The sequence below is a fragment of the Chenopodium quinoa genome, unplaced genomic scaffold, assembly GCF_001683475.1.
Source record: "Chenopodium quinoa cultivar QQ74 unplaced genomic scaffold, ASM168347v1, whole genome shotgun sequence".
NCBI classification, from domain to species: domain Eukaryota; kingdom Viridiplantae; phylum Streptophyta; class Magnoliopsida; order Caryophyllales; family Amaranthaceae; genus Chenopodium; species Chenopodium quinoa.
The window spans coordinates 575638-593557 of NW_018744560.1; the positions used below are offsets into that span (position 1 = coordinate 575638).

General features: G+C 37.8%; 3 protein-coding genes and 1 long non-coding RNA gene across 4 annotated transcripts; 1 reads left to right on the forward strand and 3 right to left on the reverse strand.

The window, feature by feature from the left end:
• Nucleotides 1-1080: 1080 nt before the first annotated feature.
• LOC110699035 lies at nt 1081-2258 on the reverse strand. Its single transcript, XR_002506833.1, has 2 exons — nt 1787-2258; nt 1081-1389 (listed from the first exon to the last, which is right to left on the reverse strand). It is a non-coding gene; the product is annotated as an uncharacterized LOC110699035 (long non-coding RNA).
• A 4780-nt stretch (nt 2259-7038) lies between these two features.
• LOC110699076 (protein ALP1-like) lies at nt 7039-8424 on the reverse strand. The gene has a single exon (XM_021876570.1). It carries the CDS (start codon nt 8422-8424, stop codon nt 7039-7041), a length of 1386 nt encoding a protein of 461 aa, XP_021732262.1.
• Nucleotides 8425-8923: 499 nt separating this feature from the next.
• On the reverse strand, nt 8924-9820 carry LOC110699077 (glutathione S-transferase T3-like). Its single transcript, XM_021876571.1, has one exon. The coding sequence runs from the start codon at nt 9818-9820 to the stop codon at nt 8924-8926; it is 897 nt and encodes a 298-aa protein (XP_021732263.1).
• A 1091-nt stretch (nt 9821-10911) lies between these two features.
• LOC110699078 (macrodontain-1-like) lies at nt 10912-13818 on the forward strand. Its single transcript, XM_021876572.1, is given in 3 exon segments — nt 10912-11308; nt 13252-13679; nt 13682-13818. Coding segments are annotated over 3 exon segments (960 nt in total). The 3' UTR covers nt 13817-13818.
• Nucleotides 13819-17920: the final 4102 nt, after the last annotated feature.

A 17920-nucleotide genomic window follows, 5' to 3' on the forward strand; every position in this document is an offset into this window, starting at 1 on the left:
AACTAAACTGAAACTTCTATAAATTAATCTGTGGTTGCATCAGGCTGTTTTCGAATGTCACACACTATGGGAATCTTCAAGACCTCAACGCAATCATTGCCTACACTATAAATACTACCTCGTTTTTATATTATTTAAAACTGTGAAATATTTTATGTGTCACAAATAATATCTTAAAAATAATTTGAATTGAGTTAAGATCATAATTGGGGTCCAACTTTGAAAAAATACTGTGGTTGGGGTCTAACTTTTTTTTTTTTTTTACTTAGTGTTCGGGGGTCTAGAATAGTTTTTCCGGTGAGATTTAATTAAATGTGTGCAAAAAAGTTAGACCCTTAATTAAAAAAAACTTGGACCCTTTTAGTTAACTAATAAATAAATAAAATAAAAAAATCTAAAAAAAACAAAAAAACAACCAATTAGAAAAATCGAAAAACAACCTCTAGTCGATTAAGTGCATGGAGTAGGGAGAAATTTGGTAACTTTGTGCAGGAAATGCAAGCTTGTAGATCCGAGATGGAAAGGTTGATGAAGGAGGAGCAATCCTAGGAAATTATTGCTCAAATGAGGGCAATTGATGATAGAATTGATGAATTGGAGAGGAGAGAAGAAATGTATTGGAAACAAAGAAGTAGACAAGAGTGGTTGAAAAATGAAGATAAAAACACTTCTTTTTTCCATACAAAGGCAAAGCAGAGACGTGAAAGAAATAGCATCAAAAAAATAAAAGATGAAGCAGGGAATATTTTTGAAGAGGAAGAGCAAATTACAGAAACCTTCGTTCAATATTTCTCAAATCTTTTTGCGAGTAGCAGCCACATTGAGATGGAACCTGGGATCGAAAAAGTGACTCCTAGGGGTGAAAGTTCGGTATTCGGTTTGGATTATACCCCAAACCGAATCCAAACCGAATTATTTCGGTTTTGGATTTTTGAAACCGAATCCAAACCGAATTTGGATTCAATCCAATCCAATCCAAACCGAAATAATTCGGTTTTGGATATTGAATCCAAACCGAACCGAATTTCTTTGGGCTTGTTTTTTTGGGCCTTGAATTCTAGGCTGTTATTGGACAAATAGTTTTGGGCCTTTTAAAGACCTAATTTTTGTACCTGTTCCTGAACAAAACATAAATTTTTAGACAAAGCTTCCACCACCACAATTAATGTCACGAATTACAACACTTAAGTTTGTCCAGCCAAAATAAAAATTACAGACAGTCAAACACAACAGTAATCTTAAACATAAAATGACAGTATGGCAGATTGGCAGCAGCTTCATTCAAATCTGGCATTAGCTTCTTCTTCTTGGCAGCGTACTCTTCATGCATTCAATCAAGCTCAACCAAGTTTGGGTTGATTGGATCAGTAATTTTCATATTCTTCAAGTCTAACATTCAAAAAATAAACAAGTTACATAATACATATGACATAATGAAAAAAAAAACACATGATAATTAATCATTATACTACAAAAATAAGGCTCATAAAGTAATGAATCTATCAAAAATAACATAAGTACTCACCAATTTGAACATAACAGAACAAAACATCACTATAAAGATTGAACAAAACATCACCAATTTGAATGGAATCAATTCGAACATAATAACCCAGAGATAAATCAAAATTCCCAATTTGAACATAATAAATTAATAACTCAATTTCACAATTCGAACATAATAAATTAATTTCCCAGAAATAACTCAAAATTCCTAATTCGAACATAATTCAAATTCCCAATTCAAAAAAACAAATGAAAGAGGAGTAAATAAAAAAATCCTTACCTTTGAGTGACTGAGAGAGGTGGTGGCGATAGAAGGTGGTGGCGCGTCGCGGATTGAGGGAGTACGAAGTCTACGAACACCAGATATGAAGAAAGGAACTGATATTCGACCAAGGAGACAATATACGGTGGCCGGAGTGAGATACGATGGTCGGAGTGAAGGAAATGAAGGGTTTTGGTGAGGAAGTAGAGGAATTGAGGAGTGAAGGTGGCCGAAAGTCAGAAAAATGAAGGAGAAAATTAGGGTTTGCTATATATATGTAGGGGAATTGGGCTGGAATCTATATGGGCTTTAAACATTTCGGTTTGGATTTCGGTTTTCGGTTTTTTAGGACCAGAACCGAATCCAAACCGAAATAATTCGGTTTCAGGATTTTGGAACCGAATCCAAACCGAAAACCGAAAAAACCGAACCGAATTTCTAGTTCAGTTTGGTTTGGATCGGTTTTCGGTTTTTATCCAAACTACTTTCACCCCTAGTGACTCCAATGGTTAGCGACATACAATGTAACACTTTAAACGCAGCGTTTACAGCCGAGGAAGTGCGAATTGCTTTATTCCAGATGCATCCGACGAAGGCCCCCGGGCCCGATGGTATGTACGCCATATTTTTTCAGAAATTTTGGGATATTGTGGGGGTGGATGTTGTAGATAAAGTGCTAAATATTTTGAATAATAATGGTGGCATAGGTTCTATTAATCAGACTCATATAGATTTAATTCAGAAAAAAAAAATGTGAGTCTCCTGTTGATTATAGACCTATTAGTTTGTGCAATGTAATATATAAAATTGTCACCAAAGTACTTGCTAACCGTTTAAAGTTAGTTCTACCTTTTATTATTCATGAGTCGCATAGTGGATTTGTTCCTGGGAGATTGATCACTGATAATGTTCTGGTTGCGTATGAGTGCTTCCACTACCTTAGAAAGAAGAAAACAGGGAAGAAAGGTTTCTTGAGGCTCAAACTTGATATGAGTAAAGCCTATGATAGAGTGGAGTGGGATTTCCTAGAAAAAATGATGCTAAAATTGGGTTTGCCGGGCCAATTTGTTGCTTTGATTATGAATTGTGTCAGCTCTACGGAGTTTGATGTTTTGGTGAATGGGCAGTCGTCAAGACGATTTAAGCCTAGTAGGGGGCTTAGACAAGGTGATCCTCTATCACCGTTCTTTTTTATCATGTGTGCGAAAGGCTTGTCGACTCTCCTTCGTGACGCAGAGAGTAAGAAACTCCTCCATGGTGTGAAAATCGGAAGGAATGGAACCTATATGTTTCCCATCTTTTCTCTGCGGATGATAGCCTTTTATTTGTGAGAGCAACGGAGGAAGAGATTGAGAATGTTTTGAATATCCTCTCTACTTATGAGTTAGCTTCGGGACAGAAACTGAATATGGACAAATCGGAGGTGTCTTTTAGCCGAAATATTGAGCATGAACGGAAAAATATGCTTCAGATGAATTTATCTTTTAAGGCCGTCGAAGGACATGACAAGTATCTTGGTTTGCCAACTTACATTGGTGGATCGAAGAAACAAGTGTTCCAAAATATTCAGGATCGTGTTTGGAAAAAACTCAAAGGGTGGAAAGAATTTTTTTTGTCTCAAGCGGGTAAAGAGGTATTGATTAAATCAATTGCTCAAGCGATTCCAACTTATGCAATGCAATGTTTTGCTCTTCCGGCTAGTATACTTAATGAAATTGAGAGGTTATATCGAATTTTCTGTTGGGGACAAAAAGCTGAACAAATAAAGGAAGTTGTGTTGGATTGCGTGAGAAAAGTTATATACCTCAAAAAAAGATGGAGGGCTCAGGTTTAGAAATATGAGAAATTTCAATAGTGCTCTCTTAATTAGAAAAACAAGCTAGGCATATTATCTCGAATCCGACTTCTCTAGCGGCAAGAGTTCTTAAGGGCAAGTATTTTCCTCACTCAACACTTTTTGATGCAAAGGTGTGTCCTAATGCAAGCTATACTTGGAGGTCGATCTTGGGAGCGCGAAATGTGTTAATGAAGGGTGTTAGAAAGGCTGTGGGAAACGTCTCTTCCATCATTATTTGGCATGATCCTTGGGTGCCAAATCTCCCTGGCATTAAGGTTTCCTCGACTCAGGGTGAGATGGATGGAGGTCCTGCTACTGTGCGTGATTTGTGGATTGATAAATCGTGGAATTTGGAGGCTTTAAACGCTCTTTTCTCTCCAGTAGAAATTGCTGAAATTTGTAAAATTCCTATTCCTCTATATGACCAAGTGGATGCGTGGGTTTGGCATCATACAAAGGATGGGCGATACTCGGTTAGAAGTGCCTATAATTTGATCACGATTGAGCAAAAACAAAACAAGGCTTCTTCTTCGAGTGAGTCCTGCAATTTTGATGGAATGTTATTTGGCATGCTGAGGTCCCCCGAAAGTGAAGTTTTTCGCGTGGAGAGCTATCAAGGGTGATGTGGAATCCCGTCAGAGTCTGATTCAACGAGGTATGGAAATCGATCCTATATATCCTTTGTGTGGGATTGAGAATGAAAGTGTATTGCATATGCTCAGCTTGTGTGAAGACTCAAAAAGGCTCTTGTATCTCTCCCCTTTAAGATTGGAGGTGGAGCGATACGAAGGGGATTCGTTTTAGGAGTGGTGTGTTGCTGTTCGTAAAAGACATAAGGATGGAGAGTGGTGGAATTTATTTTCCTGTTTGCTTTGGGGATTATGGCTTTGTAGAAATGCATGGGTGTTTGAGGGGAGAAAAATGGATATAGGTAAGGTTACTCACAAAGCTATGGGCATGGCAGGGGAGTATGCTCTGGCTCAGAGTGCTCCTAGTGCGAGTAATGTAAGACCGAAGCTGAATGAGATATGGAAACCTCCCTCACAAGGGGTGATTAAGGTTAACTCGGATGCTTTAATTTTCAAACCGAACGGAGTGGGATTAGGGGGTGTTATGACTTATGAGAGATATCGTGGGTGATGTTGTTGCCTCAACCTGCTTGCCCCTCCATGGTAATTTTGAAGTCGATATCGCTGAAGCTCTTGCTATGAGACACGCCTTAAGTGTAGCCATCGATTTGGGTTTTTGGAAAATATGTTTGGAAACAGACAGCCTCAAGCTTCACAACCACTTGATCAAGCGATGTTCACTTGCTACTGCATTTGGATCAATAGTCCATGATATACTCCAGCTTTCTAGTAGTTGTATTTCTTGTCATTTTACTTTTGTTAAAAGGAACGGCAACCGAGTGGCTCATGCTCTTGCCAAACTTTATTCTTCCTTTGACTCACTTCGAGTGTGGATGGATGAAGTTCCTTTGAGTATTTCTGATGTTGTAATGGCTGACTTGAGCCTTTTAATTGATTAATAAAGCTGGGTTGATCGGTTCTCGTCAAAAAAATATATATTATTATTTTTTTCTTCTAAATAATCTAGTATTTTTTTTAGTTATAGTAATATTATTTCCTGTATAATATTTTTTATTATTAATAACAATTTAACTTTGTTTTTTTTTTAATTATTATTATTGGTAGTTAAGCACACTTTTAAAATACATATTTAGCTAATTAGTTCTTTAATAATAATTCATGCTTCATTTCAATAAATATGTAATTTAGAAGAAAATAAATAAATTTTGTTATATTTCACAATACTAACAACTAAATTAACAGTAAAATCTTTTAATATAACTATGATTTGAAACAAATTTAATAAAATATGATTCCTATTATATAAACTTAGATTTTAATAGTAAAAAAAAATGCATAAATGACATATCCTGTTATTTAAAAATAAAAAAAAAAATAAAAAAAATTGGAGGTTTTTTCGCACCCCCTTATTTTTAGAGAATTCAGATACAGGCATACAACAAACAAATAAAAATTATTTTGGAAATAACTATTATGATATTAATTATTATTTTATGAAAAAAATTTATTTTCCTAAAGTACTAAAACTTACAAACTATTACTAAAATATTTTATCGTTTAAAATAAAACCAGATTATTTTTGTATGATTTTAGTTTAATAAAAGTGTTTTTGTCACCCATAAAAAAGGTATTTTAGTCTTCTTTATTTAAAAAAAAAAAAAGATGTACGTTTTAGTCTAATGAAAAAAAAGCATTTTTTATTTTTAAAAAATAAGCGTCTAAATCATTCATAGTAATTTAAAGAATCAGATTATTTTGGAAAAGAGGTTTATGATTTTAACATTGTATCGGCTTTTATTATTAATTAGTTAATTTGGAATTTTTGTATAAATTTATTAGCTATTTCTATAATTAAATTCATTAAGAGTATAAATTTATTAGATAAGGGGTCTAACTTTTTAAATAGGGTCTAGTTTTTTTTTTTATTTAATTTTTAGCTAAGATTAACGGTGAGTTAAAGTAAGGTTAACGGTGAGTTGAACTAAGGTTAACTAACCAGAATTTCTAACCAAGACCCCAAAAACAAAGTTAACAAAAAAAAAAAAAAAAACTTGAACCTCAAATACAATATTTATCAAAAAGTTGGACCGTATTTGTTATTTTAACTCGATATAAATTAGTAATTTATCAACATTATATGAGTGACGAAGAATTAAAAAGGGGAAAATTCTTGGTCTCTACCTACTTGAGACCAAGTTGGTCTCTACCAAATAAAAAATAAAAAAAAAATAAAAAAAAGAGCCATAAATTGGAAAAGGATAATACAAACAAAATTACTGAAAGAAAGCAAAGCATAATACAACACCTGGGGGGACCATTACTTTTTCCCTTGTAGAGCATTGCCACTAATGGGCATTTTTTTGGTTGCCCAATCTCTCTCTCTAACCACTTTCTCACTCCTCCTCCCCATGGGCATTTTCTTGGTCATTTTTTTTTCTACACCAATGGTCAAAAATTATAATCCCCACCATTCTCTCTCCTATTTTTAACCCTATACCCCACCAATATTTATCTCTCCTACACATCATTAAATTTGTAATTTAGTATTTCTTAATTTTATTGTTAACAAAATTTTGTATTGATTAAATTATTTATGAGTACAATATTAATTATTTTTATTATTAATTTATGCGAATTTTATTATTTAATAAAATAATAATATTTATTCTTAACTAAATTTTTTTATTGATTAAATTATTTATTAGTACAATATTAATTATTTTTATAATTATTTTATGCGAAATTTCATTTTTCATTAGTACAACATTAACGATTACAACATTGGAACATAATGATCGTACACCTATCATACAAACTAAATAAATTAACGATTACACAACTATTTATTCATTTGTACGACCATATTTTTGCCAAATATGCTCAACTAAATCATCTTTCAAAGAAAAATGGGTTTGGCTATCACGCAGGGTAATTCTTCTTTGAATATTCGCGTCCAAATCAACGTTTGGTGGTCGGCCAACGTCAAATTCGAAAGGCTCGTTGTTATTCACTGTGGCACTTGTACTCGGTCCGGACCTTGCTCTATGAAGCTGAGGGCGATCTTCTTCATAATACCTTCTCAAAACTTCGGCACGAGTGTAATTGTGTCGTTCATCCTCGAAAATCATGTTGTGCATAATGATACAAGCTTTCATTATGTCGCTCAAAATGTCTTCGTCGAAAACAAGTGAGGGTTGTCGTAATATGGCAAACCTAGCCTGTAGAACTCCAAACGCACGTTCAACGTCTTTCCGAGCTGCAGCTTGTTTATCTGCAAATAACTTGTCCTTCTGGAGTTGAGGATATGTGATACCTTGGATAAATGTTGCCCAGTTCGGATATATACCATCTGTTAAGTAGTATCCCATGTTGTACTCATGGTCGTTTACCATAAAACTAATTGGTGGTGCCCGACCTTTCAAAACATCGTCAAACACCGGAGAGCGGTATAGGACGTTAAGATCATTACAAGAGCCGGGTATTCCAAAAAATGCATGCCAAATCCATAAGTCTTGATCCGCAACAGCTTCCAGGATAAGGGTTGCGTTCTTGCTACGACCTGCGTATTGTGCTTTCCAAGCCATAGGATAGTTCTTCCACTCCCAGTGCATGCAGTCGATGCTACCGATCATGCCCGGGAATCCACGCATTTCATTTTGGTGAAGGATTCTCCTTAAATCTTCATTTGTTGGACTTCTTAAGTACTCGACCTCAAAATGCTTGATCACCCCTTGAGTAAAATGTTGCATTGATTTTCTAGATGTTGTTTGACCTATGCGTATGTATTCATCTACGGCATCCGGAGCAACACCGTACGCTAACATTCTTATTGCAGCGGTGCATTTCTGCAGAGGTGATAAGACAAGCCTACCAGCTGCATTCCTACGCTGCTGGAAGAATGGATCACCCTCAACCACTTTATTCATAATCCGACAGAATAAAGGTTTGTGCATTCGAAATCGACGACGGAACTGATTTTCGGAATACACAGAATTTATTGCGAAGTAATCATTGTACAATTGCAAATGCCCTTTCTCCCTTTCTCTATCTCCCCTACGCTGCGGGACAGTTTCATCTTCATTTACAATTTCGATCTCGGATGGAGGTGGTTGAGGAAGCATTATGTTAGGTAAGTGATTTGTGACAAATTTGTTAACTAGATTATCAAATTCCGCATATTGATCTGAATCAGAAGAATTTGAGCTTGAGGTTGAGCTTATGGAAAACATTTTCTGTGTTTGGTTTTTGAATGTTTTGGTGTTGTGGATCAATTTATGGATTTCACACCTTTAAATAGGAAAGCTTTTCAGTGCATGTCCTTCAGCTGAGTGTGAAAAGACTACTCAATGTATAGTAAAAACAAAATACATGACTACTCAATTCTTAATAATCAATACCAATGCTTGTCATACGGTTCAAGTTATGTATGAAATGACTACTCAATGCTTGTATAAAACAAAAACTACAATTGGACTTGACTACTTTTTGGGATTTGACAGTTCAATGGTTGATAAAACCAACCACTTGACTCATAATTGTATAAGACAAATCTACACACACTAGCTAGTACTTGACTCATAATTGAACAAAATATATGAAAATGTAATATAAATTGATTAATTTTTGGATAAAATTAATAATAAAAATTAATTCATTGTAACATAATAAACAAAATACCTTTTATTTCATTGCAACATAACTTGAAATCATAATGCATAATAAACTACTCTACTTTCCACCATATACTTCTTGAATTAGTTCCTCCTTCCACGCTTCTTCAGCTGGTGTAAGTGGCGTCGTTTTTGACATAATGGCTTGCAACATATCAAATTTCATCTTCTTCTCTTGTAATTCGACTTGTTTGTTTTTCCTCTTTTCCTTTTCCCTTTCAAGGTCCAACCTTTGTTGCCGTAAATTTGCCTCAAAGCTTCTAACTTCAGTACAAGCCTGTATCTGTTCACCAATACTTAAAATTGCACTATCATGAGCAATAGCTTTTCCCTTACGCTTAGCCTTTGCTTTTTTTACCCCGTCGGGTCTGGGTATACCTCCTGATGAAAACCCACCAACGGGAACATCTCCTTCAGCTTCACTGTCAGTTCTCGATCTCTTTCCACTTCCACTGCTATCCTCGGTGTCCCCTTCCGAACGCAATTGAGAATCTTGTCGTTCCTTTAGTGACAATGCCCATCTAATCTTCGGCCTCCACTTTGGGTCATTCTTTATCATTTCCCAAGCGTGGGGAAAAACAAAATTGTGTGGTGGTTTGGATGATATATGGAACAACTTCGAGGCCTTTTGAATTCGATCAACTTCGTTGAATCCACTTCCAGTTAACGGACCCGCTTCATCGTAACAACTTGTCCATAACAGTACATCTGTCGCCATCCTTCTCCAACGGTTCTCCAAACTCTTCGCATTTCTGGGTGGTAGTATTTCTGGCTGCATAGCTTGAACCATGTCGTACACCACAGATATTTGTCGCCAAAGTTTAGCTGCTTTCATGCTCGTACCCACTATCGCATTTTCACTGTATTTTAAATATAGCCCAATAAGAGCTTCATCTTTTGCGACTGGCCAAATACGACTAGCTTTAGCGACTCGTTGGTTGGAACCCACCGGCATTCTTTGAGTCGACGGAGGGTATTGAGGTGTCTAAGGCACATTTTCTTCTTGGCTATCATCGTACTGAGAGTTACTTCCTTGGTAGACAGGAGGTGATTGCTCGTAATCAGTGTTTTCAGTTGGAATTTGTGGAGGTATTTGTTGTTGTGGAGGATTTTGCTGAGAGGTGTTGCTCATTCTTTGTAGGAAAAGTTGAAATTGAGGTTGATTCATGAAATTCTCATCTAAATCATTACAATTGTGAGAAAGTAGTGAGTAAAAGGGATTATTGGGATCCATATCTATTTTTTTTTATTAATTTCAAAAACTAACACAATAATAACAATAATAATCATAATAACACAAATAAAAATAATAATAATAATAATATTAATAACAAAAATAATAATAACAACAATAATAATATTAATAACAATACTACTAAAATAATAACAATAATAATTATAATTCCAATAATAATAATAATAATAATAATAATAATTTTAATAATAATAATAATAATAATATTTATTTTAATAATAATAATAATAATAATATTATTATTATTATTATTATTAAAATAAATATTATTATTATTATTAAAAGGATGACTAATTATGAGGGAGAAATTGAGAGAAAATGTAAATACAACAAATTTATGTGAATTTTGGAAATATGAAAATATAGGCAAAATGGGTCTTTATTTGTAGGGAATTCTTTTTTCTAGCCGTTGGTAATTTTTTTTTAATTTTAATTTTAAAAGCACAAAATAACGGTTACAAAAATATAACCGTTGCAATAATAAGGAATTTCCTGATTAGTCCAAGCTCCCTGACAGGACACGTGTCAGCGCCTGATTGGGCGTGCTGACGCGTCTGTCAGGGGTGCATTTAGTATTTTTTTTTGCTTTCCTTTCCTCAAAACGCTGCGTTTTGAGTTGAAGCGCAGCACACGCTTCCTCAAAACGCTGCGTTTTGAGGCGTGGTGAGCAAAAAAAAACTCTATTGCCAGCGTCGCACGTGGGGCCCACTCATTCTTGGTCTGATTTTAATTTTGCCCAAACTTTGATCAAAAAATGTTTTGCCCATGGGCATTTTTTATTTAGCCCATTGATGGGGACTTTTATTTTTGGATTAAAACCCAAAAACTCCCCATGGACATTTTTCTCCCCATTGGTGAGAGTGCTCGTACGAAAGATTCCAACCTCAAATTTGGAGAAGCGTTTTAACATATTCAAAGATAATGTTAAGTATATAGAGAATTTTAATAGTGCTACAATAGCAAACCAAAAGTTGTACACATTAGGCATAAATGCCTTTGCTGATTTATCGACTGAGGAGTTTGTAGCTACTCATACTGGTTCAAGACCTCATTCGCCTTCACGAATCAAGTCTGGTGGTGACTTGACAACCACCAGCTTTCGATTCGAAAACCTCACTGATATTCCTTTATACAAGGATTGGAGGGATTATGGAGCCGTCACTCCCATAAAAGACCAAGGGGATTGTGGTAAGGAGTAAAGAACTTTCAATTAACTTTTACTTTCATTAGTCATATTTTTGTTCAACTTTCATTTTCACTGTATCTCTAACTTGTCTTAATCTAATTATGATCAATAACGTCTTTTGTTATACGTAGTAATTATTAAGCTTTCCAAATGTTTTCTTTTCTAACATATTATGTCATAAAAGTCGTCTCATTTTTTCACATTCAATCATTCTTAGAAGAATACACTTGTATACACAACTTGCATGGTTTGTTATTAGGGTAATCTTATTGGTGAGTTTTGAGTGGAGTCTTGACTCAATATTCACATACATGATTTAGTGTTTTTTTGCAATAAAATGGTGCAAGACTATAGTTAGTCTTGAAATGAGTTTTGAACTTACAAAATAAATAAAGAGGAGGCCCAAGTTAATCTTTGAAATTAACATTCCAATTTATCTTCTCTAACAACTTTATGCATTGTCTTCTGTGCCACTTTATTATTTCAATTTTATTATTTTAAAAACAAAGGAAAAACAATACTTTCTCTGTTTTTTAGTTGACAAGTTTCTTTAGTCATATTTACTAATGCACAAATTCAATCATTAATATCTTCAATTACCAATAAACAAAAATTATAATAAATTGATATTTTGAAAATATACATTGTGATGAATCTAACAAGATTCCACTTGACTATATTTTTGTTCATATGTAAATCACAAAAAATAGTCAAAGGGACGTGTGTATATAGTGCTAAAGTCAAAACGTGTCAAGACTGTCAACTAATAAAAAATGGAGGTAGTATATTCTAAGTGGAGATATATTTGCAAATTTATTTCAAAGATTAACTTGAATTTTCCCATAAATAAATAATTTTTTTTTTTTTTTGCCAATGATGAGATGCCAACTCATAGCATAAAAAAGTTGTTCAAATTTTAAAAATGAATGTTACCCCCTCAATTTCAGAATGATGTTTCTGTTTCGTAAATCGATACAAATTTTTACCTATATTTGACCGCAAATATCTTTAATCTCACACGAGCAAAAATTATAAAAGTTAGAGTATTAATAATCTACTCACCAAGACGAATCAAACTAGATCCCACGTGACTATATTTGTTCTTATAGATTAATAGAATTTAGAAAAAAAAATCCAAACAAGAACATCATTGTGAAACTGAGGGAGTAATATTTTTTTAGGAGAGTAAACGGATCTAAAAATGAGTTTAAGGATAATCCAATAATGTATTAAATTTGAGAAAGTTTGGTATGAGTATAAATAATAATAATAAAAAAGTATAAAGTTAGTAGAAAGTTTACATGAGAGTCTTGTGTATGAGTCAGAAACTTACCATAACCAGATTATAGATTATATTAGTGTGTGATATTAGATAATCTAAGTTGATCTTATTAATTGCGTGACAAAGATATTGCACGATTTTAAAACTTATATTACTTGCATTATGTATTTTTTGCTATTTTGAATTACTGATTGTAAGGATTAAAATATTTCAAAGTTACAAAAAAATATGAAATGAAGTTAGTATAACTTTTGATCCGTAATTCTAAATAAAGCATATAATACATCGTTTTAAAGACATTCAAATCTACTAAGGCCCTGTTTGATTCACCTTAATTTTGCTGAACTGAAATTATTTTTACTGAACTGAACTTAATTTTACTGAACTGAAATTATTTTTACTGGATTTTAATTATTTTTATTGAACTGAAATTATTTTTACTGATTTTCTATTATAATTCTTGTTTAAGAAAACTGAATTTTACTGAACTGAACTTATTTTTACTGAACCGAGATTAATTTTACTGAACTGAACTTAACTTAACTTATTCTTGCTGAAGTGAAATTATTTTTACTTAATATTATTTTTTTAAGGTGAAGAGAACAGGGCCTAAGTTAAATTGTATGATATCCACAAGTTAATTTATCTGCTCAGTATATATAGGAAGTTGTTGGGCATTTGCACCAGTTGCAGCAGTGGAGGGACTACACCAAATTAAAACCGGAAACCTGATCTCACTCTCCGAGCAGGAGCTTCTAGATTGCGTTGAAAACGACCATTGTGACGGTGGCATTATGACAGATTCCTACGATTTCATACACAAAAACCACGGCATACTAACAGAAGAGGAGTACCCGTACAATGCTACCACCGGCCAGTGCAAGACGAAGACACTAGAAGGCGAAAGAGTAAGAATCAAGGGATTCGAGTACGTGCCTTCCAACAATGAGGACGCTTTGTTGAAAGCCGTAACAAAACAACCCGTGGTCGTACGAGTCGATAGTAGTAGATTTGAACACTACAAAACAGGGATCTACAATGGAGAGTGTGGCACTGAATTGGATCATGAAGTTACTCTGATTGGATATGGATCAGAACTGAAAATGGTAACAATTATTGGTTGGTGAAGAATTCATGGGGAACAAGTTGGGGTGAACAAGGTTTTATGAGGATAATTAGGGATGTGAATATGTGTGGTCTTGCTATTCAACCTTCTTATCCCATATAAAATACATATATAATGTTTGGGTCCAATTTAGTCCAATTGGGCCTAGACATTAAATGATCCAATTAAAAGCCCAAGGTCAAGGTTCAACTCTCCAATTGTGCTAAAGTCAAAGGTCAGCCCTCAAAGCAAGCCAATTGGGCTAAGGCCCAACTTCTCCATGTATGAAGAGGTATAAAAGCCATCAATATTCATATATTCACATTCATTCATAGATTCATATATTCTGATATACTCTCATATATTCTCATATATATTCTCATATACTCAAGAAAAGCCTCAAGCAACAAATTCTCTTGCATAGTGTTCTCTTTCTACACATTGTACTGACTTTAGCATCGGAGGGGCCTTCCTCGGCAACACCCCCGAGGCTAGTTTGTGTGTGTTTACTGTGCAGGAAACCTTCGGCCCGACATAACTTGGACCGAATCCAGTCTTCTCCGTTTCAGCGGACCTTTGGCAAGGTCCCATTGTTTTCACCCGAAACAATTTGGCGCCGTCTGTGGGGAAGACTTTCAAAAATCTTTAAGCAAAATTTCTAACCAAGATCATCTTGCAATACTCTTAGTAGCAATGGCTAAGAACCGCAAGAGCAAGGGCCTCCGTCAAGGAGCGGGCGAAAAGCCTAAAACCCCTACACCATCACCCTCGCCGGACCGGAACTCTCCCAAGGGTGCCAGCTCGGGGGGAGGATCATACAAGGAGGATTCCCTTTCTCCCGTAATTCATGACTCTCATCATAGGCCGAGTCACTCTCGGTCTAGCAGGGGTGAGTCCGATCATAGGACACATTCAGTGCCCCAAAGCCAACCATCGGTTGTGCGCCCTCATTCCCATACTCGGCCGAGGACCCCTTTGACGGGGCCCAGCTCGAAAGAGGTGGCAAGAGCGCTGGCAGTACTCATGGAGGCGATGAGGGCACAAAATATGCCACCACCTCGTGATCGAACTCCTCCGCATACCCGGCATCAGCGGAGGAAGTTAGACCATGATGGTGGGAAGCTTCCTTCCTTCCGGGAACTGGAAGAGTGGGAAGAGGATACCTGGAAGAATGAAAAAGAGAGGAAAAAAGAACCCTCAATTTTTAAAAGGATCCTCATCCTCACGACCAGAAATGCATAAGAGCAGCAGCTCAGCTTCTCGGCCAGAATCTACTCACCGAGAACCTGAGACTGTTCGCCGAAGCGTCCTCGACCGACTCGGCGGCAAGGAACCGAGCGTGCGCAGTCGCCTCTCGTTCCCTGCAGCCGAGGCCCAGACTTCCCAGCCAGGGACGAAAACCACTCCTACCTCTCTAAGAGGGCGGAGCGCGGTCCCTTCGGCCAGGAACAAGGGCAAGGCCGTTATGCTACCCGCCAGTTTACCATTCGAGCAATGGATACTGGAAGAGCGCGTGCCCACGGTTAAAATACCGTCGCACATCACATATGACGGGACCTCGGATCCGAAGGATCACGTGGCCTCGTATGAGACTCATATGCATCTTTGCCCCAGATCCGAAGCGACTTGGTGCAAATATTTCCCAACCACTCTCAAAGGGGTCGCGCAAGCGTGGATCTCCAAGGGAGTAAAGCAAGGCTCCATAACAGGGTGGGATGATCTGTCCTCCAAATTCAGGAGCAAGTTTTCCACGGCAAACCGCCGAGAGAAGACTACTGCAGAACTCATGAGTCTACAACAGGGGGAAACCGAAAGCCTCCGAGACTATCTGACCCGTTTCAGTAACGAGTCATCCAGCGTCTCTCAGCTGGACCAGGGGCTAGCCGTTTTTGCGATGCAGAATGGCCTTCAGCCCGGAAAGTTCCTAGACTTCATGGTCATGCATACCCCGCAGACCTTGGAGGAAGCTCTGAATGCCTCAGATAAGTTCATCCGAGCCGAAGAATGGAACAAAGCGAAAACCCAACCTCAATTTGGGGAAGGGAAACAAAGACAAATACCCTTGTCTGAAGGCCAAGGCCATAAGGCAAAGGGAAAGTCAAAGGCCTCGGAGCAATCTTCGGCCAGCGACCCAAAGAAGGAAAGATCTGCCTCATACACAGGCAGATACGAGTCCTACACTCCGCTCTCTCTTCCACGCGCCAAAATTTACAGCGTGACGAAGGAGCAGGAGAGTTACCGAAAGCCGAGACCACTCCCAGAGTGGTATCAGCGAAAAAATAAAAATCAGTGGTGCGAGTTCCACGAGTCTTCGGGACACAACACTGAGGAGTGTATCCAACTGAAGGATCAGATAGAGGACATGGTCCGGAAGGGTTACTTGAAAAAATACATCGCGGATCACCGCGAGAAAAAAGAATCCGAGAAGTCAGCAAAGGACTCTCGGCAAGACCTCGACTTCCCCCGGAAGAATAGTAAAAAGACGGAGGGGAAATTCCCTCCGATCAAGGTTATCTCGGGAGGAATATACTCTCGAAGGGAGCACAAGCGACACCTTAGAGATTTGACTCACCAGGTGAACAACGCTGACATTCGATCTCCCCAGTCGCCGGTGCCGAACATGACGTTCACAGCCGCCGACTGCCGGGGGATTACGTTCCCTCACGAGGATCCGTTGGTGATCATCGCCACGGTGGCCAACCACGACGTCAGTAAGGTCCTTGTTGACGGTGGCATCGGAGCAAACATTCTGTTCCGAAAGGCCTACAATCAAATCAAGGTGAAGCCCAAGCACCTTACGCCGGTACCCTACCCGGTATCCGGGTTCAACGGGGCTTCAACTTATCCAGATGGGAAGGTGACACTTCCTGTCACCATCGGCTGCGATGAGGCAGCCAGGAACGTCATGATTGAATTTTTGGTCATTGACGCTCCTTCAGTGTACAACGTGATTTTGGGGAGACCCATATTTCATGAGATCCAAGGGGTCGTCTCAACTTATCATCAGCTGATGATTTACGTCTCAGACGCCGGCTTCCCCGAAAGGATACAGGGCAACCAAAAGGACGCCCGAAGGTGCAACTACCTCAAGCCATCCAGTAGTCGCCCAGATGACGACAAGGATGAGGAGGAGAAAGAAAAAGAAAGAGAGCCAAGCACAAAAAAGCCGAAAGGCCTAAATGCTTCGGCCCAAGGATCTGTACCCAGAGGTAAAGGGCCCGAAAGGGAAAAGGCTAGCTCTTCAGCTGAGCCGCAAGACTCAGAGAGCCAGCCGAAGAACAAAAAGACTGGGACACCTGCTGACATTGGCAGCAGGCCAGATTATGAAGAGTCTAGTCCATCAGCAATGGACATGGACCAGTAGACTGAAACAGTTGAGTTGGCCGAAGGAGACGTTGAGAAATGTGTAACAATCGGGATGGACCTTGATCCGAACACCCGTTGTGAACTTATTCAGCTCCTTCGGGACAACAGAGATGTGTTTGCTTTCTCGGCAGCTAATATGCCCGGGATAAGTTCAGACCTCATCTCCCATAAGCTTAATGTTGACCCAACGTGTCGACCAGTTAAGCAAAAGAAGCGGAATTACTCCGCCAATAAGAACCGAGACATCGCAGCCGAGGTCAAAAAATTGCTGGAAGTAGGATTCATCGAACCTTGCCATTATCCAGAATGGCTGGCAAATGTGGTGATGGTTCAGAAGCCCAATGGTACCTGGAGGATGTGCGTTGACTTCACGGACCTAAATAAGGCTTTTTCGAAGGATTTCTATCCCTTGCCGAGGATCGATCAGCTAGTCGATTCGACAAGTGGCCATGCCTTGCTTAGTTTCATGGACGCATTCTCGGGGTATCATCAGATCTTCATGCACCCCGACGATCGAGCAAAGACAGCATTCGTCACGAACGCTGGGGTGTACAATTACAAAATGATGCCCTTCGGATTGAAAAATGCGGGGGCAACCTATCAAAGGCTGGTGGATCAAGTTTTTGCCGATCAAAAGGGTCGAAACATGGAAGTCTATGTTGACGATTCGATCGTCAAAAGCAAAAAACCAGAGGACCATGTAAAGGACCTGGCTGAAACTTTCGCCACCTTGAGAAAGCATCAAATGAAGCTGAATCCGAAGAAGTGTGTCTTCGGCGTGAAGTCAGGGAAATTCCTTGGGTTCATAGTCAGCAAAAGGGGGATTGATGCCAATCCCTCTAAAGTCAAAGCGGCGCTCGA